The following is a 19,215-nucleotide window of genomic DNA, read 5'->3' on the forward strand; positions in this document are numbered from 1 at the left end:
TATCAACATGCTAGACATTACCATTGGCCAGAAACTCAACTAGACTTGTCATATAATACATTGGCTATGAAAGCAAGTTAGAGGCTTGGAATACTGTGGCGAGTAACTTACCTCCTGACTCCCTAGAACCTGTTTATCATCTAAAGGTCACAAGTCAGGAGTGTGATGGAATACTCCCCAATTACCTGGTACAGCTCCAACAATACTCAATAAGCTTGACACCATCCAGGACAAAGCAGCCCACTTGATTGACACCACATCCACAAGCATCCAATCCCTTCACCACCAACACTCAATAGCAGCACTGTGTACTGTTTACAAGATGAACATTAGAAATTCACCAAAGATCCTTAGACAACACCTTCCGAACCCACAACTACTTCCACCTAGGATAAGGACAGCAGATACAGGGAATACCACTGTCTACAAGTTCACCTCTAAGTTGCTCACCATCTGACTTGAAAATATATCTCTGCTCCCTCAATGTTGCTGGGTTAAAAACCTGTAATTCCCTCTATAAGGGCATTATGTGTCTACCTACAACACATGAACTCCACTGGTTCAAGAAAGAAGCTCAAAACTACCTTCTCAACTGAGGGTGAGCAATAAACACCTGCCAGCCAGTGACACCTAAATCCCATGAATCCTCTTTGCACATATCACATTCCCATAAACATAGAATCATAGAAAAGTACAGCATGGAAACAGACCCTTCGGTCCAACTTGTCCATGACGACCAGATATCCCAATCCAATCTAGTCCCACCTGGCAGCACCTGGCCCATATCCCTCCAAACCCTTCCTAATCATATACCCATCCAGATGCCTTTTAAATGTTACAATTGTACCAGCCTCCACCACTTCATCTGGCAGCTCATTTCATACACGTACCACCCTCTGCGTGAAAACATTGCTCCTTAAATCTCTGTTATACCTTTCCCCTCTCACCCTAAACCAATGCCCTCTATTTCTGAACTTGCCCCATGCCATTGAAAAGACTTTGTCTATTTATCCTTTCCATGCCCTTCATGATTTTTTTAAACCTCTATAAGGTCACCCCTCAGCCTCTGACGCTCCAGGGAAAAACAGGAATATGATAATGAATAGATAATATGTTTTTGTGATGTTGACTGAGGGACAAATGTTGGGTCAAGAAAAAAGGGAAATCTTCCCTATTTTTCTTTGAAACAGTGTGAGAGGTTTTTTTCATGAACACCGAAAGGGCCAGATGGGACCTTGATTTGGCATTTCCTCTGAAAGACAATATCTCTGACAACGCAGCACTCCATGAGTACTAAACTGGCACACCAGTTCTCAAATGGGACATGATCCTCGAGCATTGTGATTTGACATGTATTTCTTTAGGGGGAACATGTATTTCTTCATTGGAAGTTTAATAATTGTGTTAATTTTCTTTTGGTGATTTTTAAAGAAGTGATATAATTATATTTGACTATTATAAAAAAATATTTTTTCCTGTCATGTGTTTGCACTGTAAGTGGATTCTTGCTAGACATTCAAACTCTGAAATAATTTGATGACTTGTGTCATTTCTTAGTCAATTTTAATGCTTTAAGGAATGCTTCAAAATCCAGCAAAACCCATGCTGGCACCAGATTTAGCCTAGATAAGTCCAGAAAGAAAGAGGAATGTGAATGTAAATAAAAACATAAAAGGTTGGGGACAATTAAGGAAGAGGAACATAATTTGGGGGACAAAACTTGGCATACTTTTCAAGAACCTTAGGACCCTAGTTGATCCTAATAGCATCTTTGAGGAAGGCTATAGAAATGAGGCATCAAAAATAAACAGACAAAATTCAAAAGAAAAGGGACCTCTAAGTACTGGCATAAGTCTGCAGATAAGTCAAGGAACAACTCAACACCAACAACTTGTTTAACAATTAACAAACTCAAGGTAGTGCTGCCTGAGACCTGAGTTGAGCAGGATTGTCCTATGTAGCTGTTCACAGCAAATCTTTTCATTAATGTTGCAGTATTCTAGCAAGATGGTACAGCCAATGTTTTGTTGTGATCACTCCAGGTGTGATACCCCAAAGTATTACAGTTCCAAATGGCATACCCCAAATTGTTAAGTCCCAGCTGAAGAGGAATGAACTGGCTCCCCTGCTTTCACCAACACACTTGGTTGGTCACAACAAGGATAACTTAAGGAGGATCTATTCCCTTCTGGATAATTTTCTCCAATACCAGAAAAATATTGAGTTTAAAAGGAACCAATTTAAGAAACATTCATGAGTTAAGAAAAAATGTGAGTTTATCTGTTACTAACAGTGAGAAACAAAAAAGGCAACACACATGCACACAAAAACACACAGAATATGAATAATAGGTGAACCTAAAAATTGTTAAAAGGTAATATATGGATCAGTCTCTGAGTTGTTCATGGAGAGTAGATAGTAAAGCTTTGCAGCTGTTACAGTTGGTATGACTGGTAGTATTGATGTTAGTAACTGATTAACTAATTTTGAAGTTCTTGGCTTTACAGGTTCATTGAAAAGTTCTATTCTGATTCCTTTCTGCAGTGCTTGGCTGAAAGCACTGGAAGTGAAAGAACTTGTTTCTGTTCTTTACCTGCACTGCTGGGGGTTTAATGGTTCTTCTCAAAGCTATGTTAATCACAGCACACTAGTCTACACAGTAGAATATCAAAGCAATAAGACGTACAGATCAGGGTTGTTTTCAGTTTTAAACCCTGCCACTGTACCTATTTGGAAGTGTAAAATAAAAATATGTCTGCAGGAGATGGCTCACTGCTAAGGGAGGATCCAATTGTGAGCCTTTCAAAATCTCATCTTATTTAGTCTTCCTGGCTCTGTACACATGATATTCCAGAATTCCTCCCTCAACAGCCACTAAATTTACATCCACAGTCATCTTGGCTGTGTCAATCCTCTTTTAATTCATAGACATATGAATTAAAACTTCAACATGTCTATAGATGCTCCCAGCTTATGATCTGGGTCATGACCACATGACCACATCTGACTGTTACTATTTCTGTAGGTTGTAGAGCTTGGCCTCTGCTTCTTTCCTGACATAGATCCTTATGATACAACTCCACACAAGAACTGATGATTGAATATGCCACAAAATGTAGAAGGCATTGGTATCACCTTGTCAGTTGGAGCTTAGAAAGTTACACTTGTTCTTGGTTAACCTGACATTTCTTTCACATAAAACTTTCTGTAACGCAGGGAATTGCAAATAGCCATGTCACAGAATACGTTCAAATATCAGAACATTGAAACTGGTGGTAATTTAGCCCCTCAATTTTTTTACAGCATTCAATTAGATCATGGTTGAATTGTATCTGAACTCCATCTACCTTCCATGATTTCTTAAATCTTAGTATCCTTGCCTCGAAAAAAATCCATCAGGTTCAGTTCTGAAATGTACCACTGACATAACCCGTATAATCTTTTCAGGGATACGGGTCCACATTTCAACAAGTGTTTGTGAGGAATTACTTTCTGATATCATCCTTCAATTGTCCATCTCTAATTTTAAGGCTATTCCCCTGTAGTGATTGTAACAAGGTCCAGGTAGATCTCATTGAGTATGATATCCCTGATTTGAGCTGTTAACCTGGGCTAATCAGGGATTCCTGGCTTACAGCTATAAACAGGATCTAAGCCTGGGTGTCCTTGGAGAAGGAGCACGCGGTGTCCACCAACACCCTGGAGTTGTTCAGGGAGACGTGGGCGCCACAGGGAGTGGAGTGCATCATTTCCCCCTCCAACTCTATTTTGATTTAGTCCCTGCCCTCCCCTTCACTGTTTGATCACACAGTATTGCCCTTTTTGATGTGAAGGGCACTGCTTGTCACTGGCCACCAGGGTGTTTTCCTATCTTCCTGGTAGTGGAAATTGAATAAAGATTTGTACACTTTGTGTCTTTCACTGTGTCTCACACCTGCACACACACACACCAAAAGAAGAAGAAGAAGAAAAAAATAAACAGGATTGATACCATGGGTGCTGGGGAAAAATAAGCACTACCGCAGTTAGGCGATAGTGTAGGGGTTTATTTTAAAAGAAAAAAAAATAAACAGGATCTAATCCCTGCCCTCCCATTCACTGTTTGATCATGCAGCATTGCCCTCTGAAAGGGCACTGCTTATCACTGGCCACTCGGGTATTTCCTTTCTTCCTGGTGGTGGAATATAAATAAAGGTTAGTACACATGTTGTTTTTCACTGTGTCCAACACCTGCACGCACATGACATGGGTGCGGGGGAAAAATAAACACTACCGCTGTCACTATCCCTGAAAAGGTTGTATGTGTTATGTTAGTGGAACATTTCAGAATTGAAATTGATAGATTTTTTTCGAGGCAAGGATACCATGATTTCTTAAATCATGGAAGGTAGATGGAGTTCAGATGCAACTCAACCATGATCTAATTGAATGCTGTCAGGCGGTAGTGCAAGAAAATAAAAAAGGGGAAAATAAACAGGAGGCTCAGACATCCTGTTGATTCTGAGAGCTAAAAAGTGAAAAAAGAAAAGAATAAAAAAGGAGTGTCAAAAAAGGGACAGTACTATCAGACATCCCTGACACTCTGAGAGCTGGCTCTTGAGGGAGCTGGATCAGTATGTGTGCATGCATGTGCAAGGAATCTCCTCCTTGACTGTGTCTGAGAGGAAGGGGACAATCCCTGGACCAGCTGACCCACACTGAGAGAGCTCTAGGAAGGAAGGAAGGAAGGAAGGAAGAAGAAGAAGAAGGAGGAGGAGGCAGAGGCAGAAGGAGGTGAGAGTTCTGAGTCCTGGGCCTACTTTTGGAGCTGCAGCTTGGGCCTCACCCAGGTAAAGGGAGTGTTGCTGCTGACCTGTGGCCCACTCCCACTGCTGGTCTCTGGGACCCCACCCGGACCTGCCTCAGCTTGGGGCCTGTCACGCTGCTGCGTGGGACTAGCCTTAGGGATCCTCACCTGCCCCCACCGCTGTGACCAAGGGCCTACCTGGGACTCACTCTGGTACTGCCTGGGACTTGCCTGAGGCCTGCCTGGGGACCCGACTGGACTATTGTCAAGCCCGTGGAAGACAGCAAAGCATGGCAAGCCGAAAGGTCGCAGGGACCAGCCGCACCTACGCCGGGGTAGCCGCTGCCTTAGGCCCGGCTGCTCCAACCCTGACTGCAATCATGACCCCCTTCAGGCACCTGACTAAACGCCTGGGAGTAAAGGCCTATTCCCATCCCAACATGATCATCGAGGCCTGCAGTAAGACCATGGCTAGTGTGGTTGGCCCACTGGCCATCGTTGTTGCTGCCAGGATGTACGGGAAGGCTGTCTTTTTCCTCAAGACCGAGCAGGCGGTCCACCTGGCCGTGGAGAGGGGGCTCATGTGGGCGGGACACATCTGCCTGTCGACCCTCTGGAGGTTATGGAAGGTAGATGGAGTTCAGATGCAACTCAACCATGATCTAATTGAATGCTGTCAGGCAGTAGTGTAAGAAAATAAAAAAGGGGAAAATAAACAGGAGGCTCAGACATCCTGTTGATTCTGAAAGCTAAAAATTGAAAAGAGAAAAGAATAAAAAAGGAGTGTCAAAAAAAGGACAGGACTATCAGACATTCCTGACACTCTGAGAGCTGGCTCCGAGGGAGCTGGATCAGTGTCAAGGACTCTCCATGTGTCATTAAAGGGTGACTTGGTGATGGGATACCAGCCTCTGTGGAGTTATAGAAGAAAATAAAGACAGAACTGTCAGACATTCCTGACACTCTGATGATGGCTCTGAGGGAGCTGGATCAGTGTCAAGGACTTTCTATGTAAAAAAATATTTTTTAAAAAAATTAACAGGAGTCTCAGACATTCTCCTCACTCTAAGGACTGGTTCTGAGCTGGCTGATCAGAGTCCATGTACTGTACATGTGTAAATAAATGGTGACTTGATGTTGTGATACTGGCAGTTATTTCAGCCCTTCTCTTGCATAATCCTCTGCCATGGAAATTATTTGTCCCTACCCACACTATGAAATTCTTTAACTGAGCCACACACCCATCCTGACATGGAATTGTATTATCATATCCCTTGGGTCAAAACTAGAACTCCTTTTCACACAACTCAGATATTCTTTCACCGCAAAGACTGCAGTGATTCAAGGGGCAGCTCACCATCACCTTCCCAAGGTCAGTTGGAGATGGATAATAAATCCTGGTCTAGTTAGTTTGCCCACATGCCAGAAAATAATAGATCTTTTTTCCAAAACTTGAAATAAATCAATGAAATTTACTTATGATAATCTATTTTCAAGGAATTCAAGGCTAATAATTACCTAGCCTCCTAATGATCTTTTTTAGTCCCAGTATTATTTTGATAAATTTGTGCCGCACCCTCTCCAAAATCAGCATAGTTTTATTAAATGCAAAAAAGGCCTTCAGAGGGCCTTTTGGTGCAGTGATAAAAGCCCTACTCTGTGCCAGAAGATTCTTGTTCAAGCCTCATCTGCTCCAGAGGTGTTTCAAAATGCTTCTTTTCAGGTTAATTCCAAATACTTTTTTTAAAATCCTTCTTGATGTATGATGCTCAGACTTACAGCACTCCAGAAGATGTCTAATTTGAGCATTGGGCTACTGTAAAATCATTTCTACTCTTTTTATTTATTCCAGCCCTCTCAAATTAAAGTCCGATGTTTCATTAACTTTTGAATTTACCTTTTGTCTCTCGAACATTATTGCAAAGTTGAAGAGATTTTGCTAGTGCAGCATTTTCTACAGAAGGGAAGACACCATCAGTATGAAATCTTCCAAGCAGGGTAAATTTCATCAAACACAGTAAACACAGAGATGTAGATGTCAAAGGGGCTGCAAAGAGCACTCCTCAGGCATGGTAAAGTGTGTTGACTAATTCCAAAGATCCTGTTCATCTTCCAAACAGCTCAGCTCAGAGGATTTCAGTTAGCAAACACAAATATGAGTAAAGGAAGGAAAATAATAGATTAATTAACAACTGTTGCAAAGATTCATGAATGCATAAGTATCAAATTAAATAAAGAAAGGAATTTTAAAAAGTGCCTCCAAATGACCTAAACAATGTAAAGGTTACTGCCTGAGTTGGATAGAAGCCACTGATACCCAACAGAGTGGTAAATGCAGTCCAGTCCATCACGCAAACCAGCCTTCCTTCTACCGACTCCATCTACACTTCCCACTGCCTCAGGAAAGCATCCCACATAATCAAAGACCCCTCCCAGCCCAGATGTACTCTTTTCCGCCCTCTTCCATCAGGTAGAAGATACCAATGTTTAAGTACACGTACTAATGTGCACCAATCTTTGTAAGGTAGGATTTGTCTGGCTAGCATGCAATACACTACTTCTCACTGTGTCTCAGTACATATGACAATAATAAATCAAATCAATTATTAGACTCATGCTCAAACTAGGCAGCAAACTGTTTGATTTTACTGGACATTGATGCTTAAATTGCACCTGAACACATGAGCAGAAAAGGCATGCTTATTTTAAATGGAGCCAATTGTACTTTGTGACATGACTTTCAGAAAACTAGTGTATTTCCAAAAAATAATTTCTCAATGTTGAAGCTAGAACTGAACTGTCAAATAGCTGCTAATATTATTAATGTTAATAATTTAATTAATACCAAATACTTGATTCAAAAATTTGCAAATCAGTGAAATGTAAATTGACTATCATTAGAATTTCTATAAACTGCTGTGTGACTTTTTTTATTCACAGCATGTGGGCATTGCTGGTTTGGTAGCATTTATTGGCTGTTCTTAATTGCTCTTGGGAAAGTGATGATGAGCTAACACTTTGAATACAAATGAATGGCTGACTAGACTATTGTAAAGGACACTTACGGTTAACTGCATTGTTCTTGTCTGGAGTCACATCTAGACTAGTCTGGGTGATGACATTGATGCACCAATAGATTTTTATGACAATCTGTGAGTTTTTCTTTTGAACTGGCCCCAGTTTTTTGTTCCAGGTTATTGTTTAATTTTTCTGAAGTTACATTCCCCAGCTGATGTAATTTGAACTCATGTTTCCAGATTAATAATGAGGATGCCTGAATTACTAGTCCCATATAATAACCACTCTGCTACTGTAGCAGACATAAAATATTAAATGCAAATGATTGTCAGTGATAACATGGCCTCGTAAATTATTCACTTGTATTCAAGAGATGGCTCATCATTGCATTCCCAAGGCCAAATAGAAATGATTACCTGAAAGTTATGACACAAAACACAATAGACTCAAATTAATGTCAAATATACCTTGTCTGTACCTGCTTTTAACTGCAATCCAAGAATGCCGTCCTGTAAAATCTTAGGTTGCTGCCTAATTTCAGCACTGCTTAAATTTAAACTTTCATGCATAGATAGATGACAATATTATATAAGATTCTTTGTGAATGATAGTAACCATTTATTTTAATTGCTGACTTGTTCTTCATTAAGGTTTGCATGACCTGGATCATCCTGATTTAACACTGATGGAGGAATGGTAAGAGACCATGTGTCATTATTTTCTGCAATAGCATAATTTGCACATCTATGCTTAAATATTTTTGAATAGCACATTGTTGCAAGTTTGAGCTATAGCCTTAGTTGAAGGATTGTAAAATTTAAAAATGCAAGAACTGAGAGAAAGTGTAAATTTATACAGGTGAGTTCAATGTCAAATCAAGTATTGCAAAAGAAATAAGACATGGAAAGAGGGATTTAATTAATACTGAAACAGAGGGTAGAATGGAAAACAAATAAATATATGGTGAAAATTCTCCAACAATTAAGACCTGAAGGAATGAGAGTCAATTGAGATGAATAATATTCAGTGCCCGTGAAGCTAACTGGCAGTAATTAAACTGAGCATATTGAAAGGATACCTAGACTTGAAATGTTAAGACATAAATCTCTGTGGTTAGTTTAATTCAGATCAACTTTACACCATTTCATGTGTTTCATTGATAAGGCAGACAGCAAGATGAAATTAATATTGAAAAGGCTGAACTTCTGAATATCAGATTTAAGTTTACATTTCTCTGTCACTTAAAATTGCTGGATTTATTTTGCATAAATAACGACTGCCATAAATCTTACTGCTCCTTTGAAAGCAAATTCTGGTCCTTTAAGTTCTGCTAACATTATCTGCAGAAAAAGACTGATACCTGTGGAGTAAATACTTACTTCCCAGATTTTATTCTCCTCCATACCCCAGGTAATTGCAATTAGCTTTTGTAAGCAAAATCAAAAACTGTGCTTCAGCAATTCTGATAAAGTGTAGTGCAAGCTGACTTTAAGCATAAATTAATTTGAAATAGCATCTTCAAGAATAACCATGATTGTCACTAACCTCATCTCATCTGAAGATCTCTCCCCCAGCTCCTCCCAAAGCCTGCCACCTCCCCCACACTAAGAGAAAGTGAGGGGTGCAGATGCTGGAGATCAGAGTCGAGAGTGTGGTGCTGGAATGACACAGCAGGTTAGGAATATGAAGGGCTTATGCCCGAAACATTGATTCTCCCACTCCGCGGATGCTACCTGACCTACTGTGTCCTTCCAGCACCACAGTCTGGACCCAACTCCCCCACACCCCTTAGCTTCCCACCTCAGTTGCTGAACTCTGTACAGCCAACTTCTACCTTTTTTTTCAAAATTCACAATGAGGACTGTCCTGGCAGACCCAACGTTTCAGCCTGTTCCTGCACCATGGAACTTACTTCTACTTTGACTCAATCTTTTCCTCCCGTTGTTTAGTCTCTTCCCACTTAAATCCAAGATTCCTCTGACAGTTTACATCAGTTTCAAAATTTCCAATTTGTTGGCACCAGTGACTTCCTCTTCCCCATGGACCTGCAATTCCTCCAGACATCCATCTTCCGTCAGGATGGTCTGACGGCTCTCCGCTTCTTCCTTGAATGTCTCCATCCACCATCGCCCTCCTCCACCTGGCTGAGCTGGTTCACACTTTTACTTTTAATTCCTCCCACCTTCTTCAGGTCAAAGGCCATGGGCCCCGGTTATGCCTGTCTCTTTGTGGCGTACATGGACAATCCTTGTTCCAACTCTCTCGGGTCCCTCCCAAAACTTTTTCTCCAGCATATTGATGACATAATTGGTGCTACTTCTTTCTCTCATCTGGAATTCGAAAAATTCATTAATTTTCCTTCCAATTTTCCATCCTTCTCTCACATTGACCTGGTCCACTTCTGACTCCTCTCTTCCTTTGACATCGCTGCTTCTATTTCTGGGGATAGGCTGGGCACTGATATTCAAAAAAAACCCTCCAATTCCCAGTTATCTCAACCACACATCCTCACACCCTGCTTCCATTCTCCCAGTTTCTTTTGCATCTGTTCTGATGATGCCGACTTCCACAGAGGAGACTTAGAAATACCCACATGTTTCCTTAGCTGAGGATTCCTTGCTAATGTTAAGACAGAGCCTTGAGCCATGTTCAAACATTTTCCCACGTTTCCACCCTCGACCCTTCCCCTGCCTCCCACAGTAATAGGCTCCCCTTGGTCCTCATATAGCACCCCACCAAAGGATCATAAGCCACCATTTCTGCCACCTCCAGTAGGATGCCACTACCAGACACATATTCTTCTCCCCTCCCTTGTCAGCATTCCACAGGAACTCATAGACACCTTGATCCCCTCTCCTTCTCTCACAATACCTCTTCACCCACCCCATGACAACTTCCCATGCATTCGCAAAATGTGTAACAGCTGCCCATATACCTCCTCCCTCCTCACTGTCCAAAGCTCCAGACACACCTTCCAAGTAAAGCAGCAAGTTATCTGCATTTCATTCAATCTAGTCGACTGTACTTGCTTCTCACAGTGTGGTCTCAGTGTGGAAATGAAACCCAGACTGAGAGATTACTTTGCAAAACATCTTTGCTCCACCTGTAAAAGTGACCCAAACCTTACAGTTACCAGCCACTTTAACACGTGCAATGCCAACATTTCTGTCTCAGATCTGTTGCAGTGGTCCAGTGAGGCTCAATGCAAACTGGAAGAACCACACCTCACCTTCTGCCTCTGTATTTTACAGCCTTTAGGACTTTAACTTTGCATTCAGCAATTTTGGAGAGTGAGCACCTTCCTCCATGTTTTTTATCCACTCCCACTCCCCCAAATCCTAATCTGTACAGGTTGCTCCCAACATTTTCAACTATTCACTCTTCCTATTTTCCTCCATTCAGCATTTATCTTGCTTATCATCAGCAATCTTTTTATCTGCTTCTCCCTTTCTCTTTTTCACTCTCAGGGTACTATCTCCAGCTATTCTATTCCTTCCTTCCCCCAACCCTTGGCATCTGCATAGAAACCATCATTTCCCAACTGCTTTCGGTTCTGATGAAAGGTCACTGGACTCGAAACATTAACTCTTTTTCTCTGCACAGATGATGCCTAACCTGCTGAGTTTCTCCAGCATTTTCTGTTTTTATTCAAGAACAATGACCACTTTTTATCGTGGAGCCAAGCACTGAGAATGATTCAGACAATCATTATATGCTCTTGACCTGTCCAACGAATAGACAAGTAAAATGTGGATTTTGTGGGGAGGTGGAGACTACTTTTCATTTCTGACAGATTTCAAAATATTGACAGTTCTCAAATCTGTAAAAGATCTCAAAGTGAACTCTTCTGTTTAGACTAGGAAACATGAGTCAGATTTATACAAAAAGTAAATTAGCAACACATCATCTGACAAGAAGAATCTATAACATGGGTCCAAATTCTAAGCAAGGAAGATAATACTGAAAACATATTCTTGGGCTTTGAGATATGCAACCTAACAGAATGTTAACTCTCTGCCTGTCACAGTTTTAAATGTATAGTGGTAATCTGCAGATTTCCAGTCAGGAAAATTAGTTATTTATCCATTATTCTGGAGTACAATAGCCAAGATTTTCTGGTCAGGAGCGCCAACCATCTATTACACATACGTCTGTTCAGAGATTTTTGATGGCCTAAGAACTGGGACTTGCAGTGATCTGAATTTCATTGATGCTGCCTGAACTGCTGTGCTCTTCCAGCACTACTAATCCAGGATCCATGAATTTCATTTCAGGATAGTGCCCTCACCAGGGACCTGAGACCTATGTAAACAGGGCAAACAACTGTTCAGCTCCTTAAGCCATCAACATGAAGAATCTTTACTGAGGCATGCAGCAAGTATCAATTGGATTAATTATTTCAATGCTAAATCATGTGAAGAAAGTAAACTAAAGGAGGGAAGAAAAGATTGAATTAAGAGAAAGAAGAACATAAAATAAATGAAAAGAGAAAATAAAAAAATCTATTCCATGTTTTTCTAAGTTAAAAATCACACAACGCCAGGTTATAGTCCAACAGGTTTAATTGGAAGCACACTAGTTTTCGGAGCGTCGCTCCTTCATCAGGTGATAGTGGAGGGCTCAATCCTAACACACAGAATTCATAGTAAAAATTTACAGTGTGATGTAACTGAAATTATACATTGAAAAATTGATTAAGTCTTTCAGCTGTTTGAATACCATGATAGTTTCACTTCTTTCATGTGTAAATCACAAAGCCTTTTTTTAAATGTTGCATTCTCGGGTTAGCTGTTAACAATGGTGATAGCTAGACAATACGTTGAAGGTGGTAGCCCCTTGTGTTCTCTGTCTATGCCATGATGTTTAGATTGATTTTAATCTAAAAAGTGAGATAACGGAGTTTTACATGAATTCATGCAGTTTTTGAGCTCAGAGTTCGACATGAATGTATACAGTTTTTGAGCAAAGTACAATGTAACTCTAGAAGTACAAATTCACCCCACAAAGTATATGTATGCATGTGGGTCTTTGTCTGTGTGTGTGTCTGTCTGGGTTGGGGGTTATGAGTGTGAGAAAGTGTATGTGTAGTGAGTGTAGAGTGTCTTAAGTCTGTGTGTGTGTCTGTGTGTGTATGTGTGTGTGTGTGTATATATATATATAGTGCAATTGGTGGTCACCTGTAATATGACATGAACCCAAGGTCCCGGTTGAGGCCCTCCCTATGTTTACCGAATTTAGCTATCAGCCTCTGCTCAGCCACTTTTCGCTGCTGCCTGTCCCGAAGTCCGCCTTGGAGGATGGTTACCCGAAGGTCCAAGGTTGAATGTCCTGGACCACTGAAGTGTTCCCCAACTGGGAGGGAACCCTCCTGTCTGTTGATTATTGTGCGAAGCCCATTCATCCATTGTCGTAGCCTTTGATCGGTTTCCCCAATGTACCATGCCTCAGCGCAGCCTTGCCTGCAACGTATAAGATAGAGTCATGGCTGAGTCATATGATTACCTGCCATGTACAAGGTGGGAAGTGTCCCCGTATGTAATGGTGGTATCCCTGTCCACAATCTGACACGTCTTGCAGCGTCTACCGTGACAGGGTTGTATGGAGTTGTTCTGAGAGCCGGGCAGCTTGCAACGAACAATGATCTGTTTGAGGTTTGACGGTTGTTTAAAGGCAAGTAGTGGAGGTGTGGGAAAGGTCTTGTTGAGGTGCTCGTCCTCATTGATAATGTGTTGCAGGTCACGGAGAACATGGCGTAGATAAAAGGTATGATCTTCCTCTTGTGTTACAGCTAATGGTGATTCACTCACTTAGCACAAAGCAGTGGAAAAGAGGGTAGTGATCTATACTTGATCAAACTGCCTGGTGTGCCATCAATTTGTCACTTTAAAACTAACCTGAACTAATTTGTAGAGCAATAAATCGCTGGGCGCAAAGCAAGGTGAAGAATTTAGACTAGAACATGGATAGTTTTTTTTAAAACTTCTATATAAGCATATTCTGATGAAGAATCCTTGTATAGATTTGATGCTAACTTGATGAAATGGATTTTTTTTGTCTGATTTCAGGAATTATTGTAATATAGGCATACATCCTCAATACCGTAACCTCTTTCAGCTTGAAGCTGTCAAACTATTCCTCACAGGAAAAGAGCCGCATCTACAATGTAAGTCCAAATTTTCTGAGCATTAATATTTTATTCTGCAAGAGGACATAAATATGAAATATAAAAAGAATGCTTTAATTATATATCTATAGGTGACAAAGAATTAATCCAGGAAGTACTTTTTGATGCTGTAGTGACAGCACCTTTAGAAGCTTATTGGACCAGCTTAGCTCTGAACAGATCTGAGTAAGTATACAGCTTTCTTAACTTATTGAAAATAGCAATTGAAACAAAAACCTTCTGTTTTGTATTGGTACTTTTCATTGTCCTGTTAGTTATTTCAAATTTCTCCTAATTTTAACTTCACTTTCATTGCTTTTTATCCTTATTTAAGCTGTTGTTGCACTGCCATTAGTCTGTTAATCAAATACACTACTGTAACAAGTTTCAGAACAATAAAGTTCCCATACACTGACAGATGAGGTTATATATGGTTGATATTGTTGTGAGAATTACATAGATGGGGTAATATTAAATATACGAGTAAAAAGTGAGGTCTGCAGATGCTGGAGATCAGAGCTGAAAATGTGTTGCTGGTTAAAGCACAGCAGGTCAGGCAGCATCCAAGGAACAGGAAATTCAACGTTTCGGGCTAGAGCCCTTCATCAGGAGTGATGGCTGTTGCTGGTAATGTACCCATAAAGGCTGAGGACCACTATGAGATACTGGCTTCAGGTGAAGTATTGTGGGATGGGCATCATGGATTGGGACTTGCAGGTATCAGGACAACAGCTAAGACAGGAGATGAAGGGCTCTGATGAAGGGCTCTGGCCCGAAACGTCGAATTTCCTGTTCCTTGGATGCTGCCTGACCTGCTGTGCTTTAACCAGCAACACATTTTCAGCTCTAATATTAAATATAGACAAATGGGATGCTGCCTACCTGCTGAAGAGCCAGGAGAGTTTATGTCCCTTCCTTTGAAGATGATCTACTGTATTAAGAGTATCTCTGGCTGGGCAGCTGCAGGCATTCCACAAATTCAGAGACCAGGATTGAGATGCCAATCCTGAAAGCTGCTGGCCAACCAGAAGCCAGCAACAGTAAGGTCCTCAGCAACACTAGCAGAGTGATGGCTGTTGCTGGTAATGTACCCACAAAGCCTGAGGACCACTAAGAGATACTGGCTTCAGGTGAGGTATTGTGGGATGGGCATCATGGATTGGGAGTTGCAGATATCAGGACAACAGCTAAGACAGGAGATGGAACTCAAACGGCTATCCCTCCTCTGATGCTGCATCCCTCTGATAAGGATAGAGCCCCTAAATAGGCTTATCACAGGGAAAGCCCCCAACCACTGTTGGTGGAATGTCTGTGATGATCAGATGAAGCTCTTAGATGGGGACCAAAGTGCAAGCCAAGCCATTTACACAACCATTCCTGATATCTTTCTGGTAGTTGGCAGAAGTTACAGTGGAGGTTAGATTACAAATGGAATGATGACGCAAGACAAAAGGGGTGGGGGTGGGGGGTATAAAATGACTTGTAAAGAAACAAAAGATGTGCCATGGGGAGATGTAATTATAAAAAGATTACTAGCAGCTGTCATCCAAAAACAATGATTGCAGAGATTACAATCTGAATTTATTGAATTCAGTGTTGAATCCAGATGACAGTGAAATGCAGAGTCCAAAGATGGCAAGTTATTTCTTGAACTTACATTCCACCTTCTTGGAACAGTATAGGAAGTTGATTTTGAGAGGTCAGATTAGGAACAGAGCAAAGAATTAAAATCACAGGAAGCTGGAAGCTATAGAACATATGTGCAAACTGAGCAGAGGTGAACAGTAAAAGGGTCAGCTATCTATATTTGATCTCTCCATTTTGAGGACCTCACATTGTGATCTGCAAAAATAAATGCAGTGACTTGAAAGTGGAAGTAATTTGCTGTTTCACCACTAAGTCACAACTGCATCTTCCAAGTGCCAAGTTGTTCTTTTGCAGAACATTATAGAATTATACAAAAATGAAGCACTTTTGGAGTGATGAATGAAAAAGCAGATTACTTTTTAGGATGTGAAAGACTCATAAATTTTGGTATCTAGAGGATTTTTTATGTTCCTGTACAAGTCACAAAAAATTAAATGCAAGTACAACAAGCTGTTAGGAAAGCAAATGATATTTTAGTCTTTATCACAAGAGGCTTGGTGTATAACAATGGGGCACTCTTGCTGCAATTATAAGACTTTAGTAAGACTACACCTGACTTGCCATGTATAAGAAAGGACATACTTTCCTCAGACAGGATCCAATGAAGGTCCATGAAATTGATTCCTGGGATGAGGAGAAAGTTATGTTTATTCAAGGCATTTGTTACCAAATTGGTAATAGTGGAGGAGGTTTTTTAGTCGATTGTGGGATGTAGGTTTCACAGCTGGCCACCATTTATTGCCCATCCCTACTTCTCCTTGAGAGAGCCAGAAGTCACATGACACCAGTTAATGGTCCAATAGGTTTATTTGAAATCACCTGATGAAAGGGCATTGCTTCAAAAGCTTATGATTTCAAATAAACCAATTGGACCATAACCTGGTGTCGTATGACTTCTGGCTTTGTCCATCCCAGTCCAACACCAGCACCTCCACATCATGGATCCCCTTGAGAAAGTGGTGCTGAGCTGTCTTCATGAACCACTGAAGTCCACCTTCTGTGGGTTGTCCCAAATGCCTTAAGGGAAGGATTTTGACACAGCCATAGTGAAATCCAGCAATAATAATCCCTTTCATTATCAAAGGGATTGTGTTTAGATTCTCCCTTTCTGGAGATGGTTATTGCCTGACATAAAAATAACCTGTGGCATGAATGTGACTTGTCACTTACTACCCCAAATGTAAATGTTTTCCAGGTCTTTCTGCATTTTTTGTTTCAGTATCTGAGGCATTTAGAATGCTGCAGAACGTTGTGCAATCATCAGCGAATATTCCCACTTCTAACCTTAAGATGGAAGGAAGGTCTTCGGTGAGGTGAATGAAGATATTTGGTTCAAAGACTACATGAGAAACTCTTGGGATGAAAATGGTCGACCTCCAAAAATTTTCCTTTGATTGAGTCAAATGAATCTATGTTTTTTGGAGTTCAGAAGGATAAAGAAGACATCTCATTGATTGATAGAAAATTGTTTGAGAACTTCACAGGATTGATGCTGCAAGGTTATATCCCTTACCCGAGTAATCTAACAGCAAAAGATGTAATGATCTGGATTTTGACTTCTGAGATTTTGACTTAAGTTTACCAGTACTGGACACAGATCAGTGTGGTCACAGCAGCTGCCAAGGTGGCCTACTTAAAAACTCTAGCTGAATTCTCTAGGACTTCAGCATATTTGCTTTTTGAACATTAGCCCTGTAGCCCTCAGTGCTCCCACCCATTTCCCTTGCCCATATATGACAATTCATGCTAACTCATCTTACACACCTACAACCCCCCGCCAAAACTTGGCCTGAAACCCTTATTGCTTGCTGTTTTCCCCCTCCCCCTCCCCCATTACACCACCCCTACATGTGACCTATTAACCTTCACCCTCAATGCTCTTACCCTCCTCCATGGTTCCTTGGGTCAACTTAGTGCCAATTCATCTTCCCACCATGACCTTTTGCCCTACATCCAGTGCCAACTTACATAATATCCACCATAGTCAGGCCAGGCCTCAGGAGTCATGCTGAGATGAAATGAAATAAAGTTCAAAACTTGTATTCATGAAATCCCATTTAATATATTCACTCAATATTTACTTCTTGTTAAAACAATCAATGCATTCAAAAGTCCATATTAAAGGCAACTAATCCCTTAATAACTCTTTGAACTATCAATCAAACTGAATGTACTTCCTCCCACTGTTATAATTTTAGATTTTGAAAAGGACTAAAGCATTAGTAATGCTATAATAGGGTTATGCCAATAAATGTCTTCGGAAGCTGCAAGAACAGATTTTTTTTGTTCAGACGCAGATGGCCAACGTGTTTCAATTTTTAGAAGACTGTCCATTGAAACAACATCATAGTTTCATAGCTTTACGGACTTTGTCCACCCTTCAAAAGTATTAAAAACCTTTCCAAGGATTAATAACTTAGATTGGGATCAGTCTGTTGCTCCAGAAAAACTGAGAGCAGCTTGAAGGCACCACAGAGTTCATATATAAAAAGTGAGGTCTGCAGATGCTGGAGATCAGAGCTGAAAATGTGTTGCTGGTTAAAGCACAGCAGGTCAGGCAGCATCCAAGGAACAGGAAATTCGACGTTTCGGGCCAGAGCCCTACATCAGGATGAAGGGCTCTGACCCGAAACGTCGAATTTCCTGTTCCTTGGATGGTGCCTGACCTGCTGTGCTTTAACCAGCAACACATTTTCAGCACAGAGTTCATATGGCCTTGTTGCGTTTGGGTTTCCCACTTCTGGGAGTTAGATTATCCACCATGCCAATTCCTCAACCCGTAAACCTGTAAAAGTTTGGTTCTGTTATAAATGGATCTTAGTGCTAATCATTGTTTTGGAAACACAATTGATTCTTCAACCATCTAGGCCAGTGTCAAGATAAGGTATTAGTTATTTAAAACAAAGTGTGTAAAATCATCATAAAATCTCTACTGCAGAGTGCTGGAGAATCTGGATTATTAAGTATATTCAAGGCTGAGATAGATTTTTAATCAGCATCAAAGGGAATCAAGGGTTAATGGGAACAGGTAGGAAAGCTGAGTTGAGGATTCAGACCAGTCATGATCTCATTGAATGGTAGAGCAGACTCAGTGAGCCAAATGGCGTATTTCAATTTCTATATCTTCTGGTTAATGACAGATATTAAACCAACCAGCCTATAGCTTCCTGTTTTCTGTCTCCCTGCTTTCTTGAATAGGGGTGTTACATTTTCATTCCAAAGGAACCTTTCTAGGATCTAGGGAATTTTGGAAGATTACAGCCAATTTCTTTAAGAATCTTTTCTGTTGTTGAGAGGTCTCTTGGACCTGATAAATCATCAGAGCTGCTAGTTTTGGTTTTTTTTCTCTAGTTGTCATAACTATTCTATGTTTCTCTATTAAATTTCTACATCCAGGGGTTTGTGAATCTTTGGAACTCTCCAGTCTGGATGAATTGTGAATGCTCAGTCATAGCGAACGTGGACTTCTCAAGGATGATTACATCCCATGAAAAAAATTTTTAAAAAGTTCACACCTGAGATCAATAGATTCTTGGCACAAAGGAGAATGGAGATAGGACATAGAAGTTGAGGCACAATGTTATTGAATGACAGAACTGGC

The 19,215-nt window shown here is 40.7% G+C and overlaps 1 protein-coding gene across 3 annotated transcripts in view; it reads left to right on the forward strand.

The window, feature by feature from the left end:
• The window catches only part of cacna2d3a (calcium channel, voltage-dependent, alpha 2/delta subunit 3a), a 953,890-nt gene that overhangs the window by 678,324 nt on the left and 256,351 nt on the right, over window positions 1-19,215 (forward strand). For all 3 annotated transcript variants that reach the window (XM_060835584.1, XM_060835582.1, XM_060835583.1), the window contains 3 exons: window positions 8,455-8,500; window positions 13,870-13,967; window positions 14,060-14,153. In XM_060835584.1, coding sequence (XP_060691567.1) covers window positions 8,455-8,500; window positions 13,870-13,967; window positions 14,060-14,153 — 238 coding nt within the window. The remainder of the gene's footprint in view (window positions 1-8,454; window positions 8,501-13,869; window positions 13,968-14,059; window positions 14,154-19,215) is intronic.

This window comes from Hemiscyllium ocellatum, chromosome 14, assembly GCF_020745735.1.
Source record: "Hemiscyllium ocellatum isolate sHemOce1 chromosome 14, sHemOce1.pat.X.cur, whole genome shotgun sequence".
Classification (NCBI taxonomy): domain Eukaryota; kingdom Metazoa; phylum Chordata; class Chondrichthyes; order Orectolobiformes; family Hemiscylliidae; genus Hemiscyllium; species Hemiscyllium ocellatum.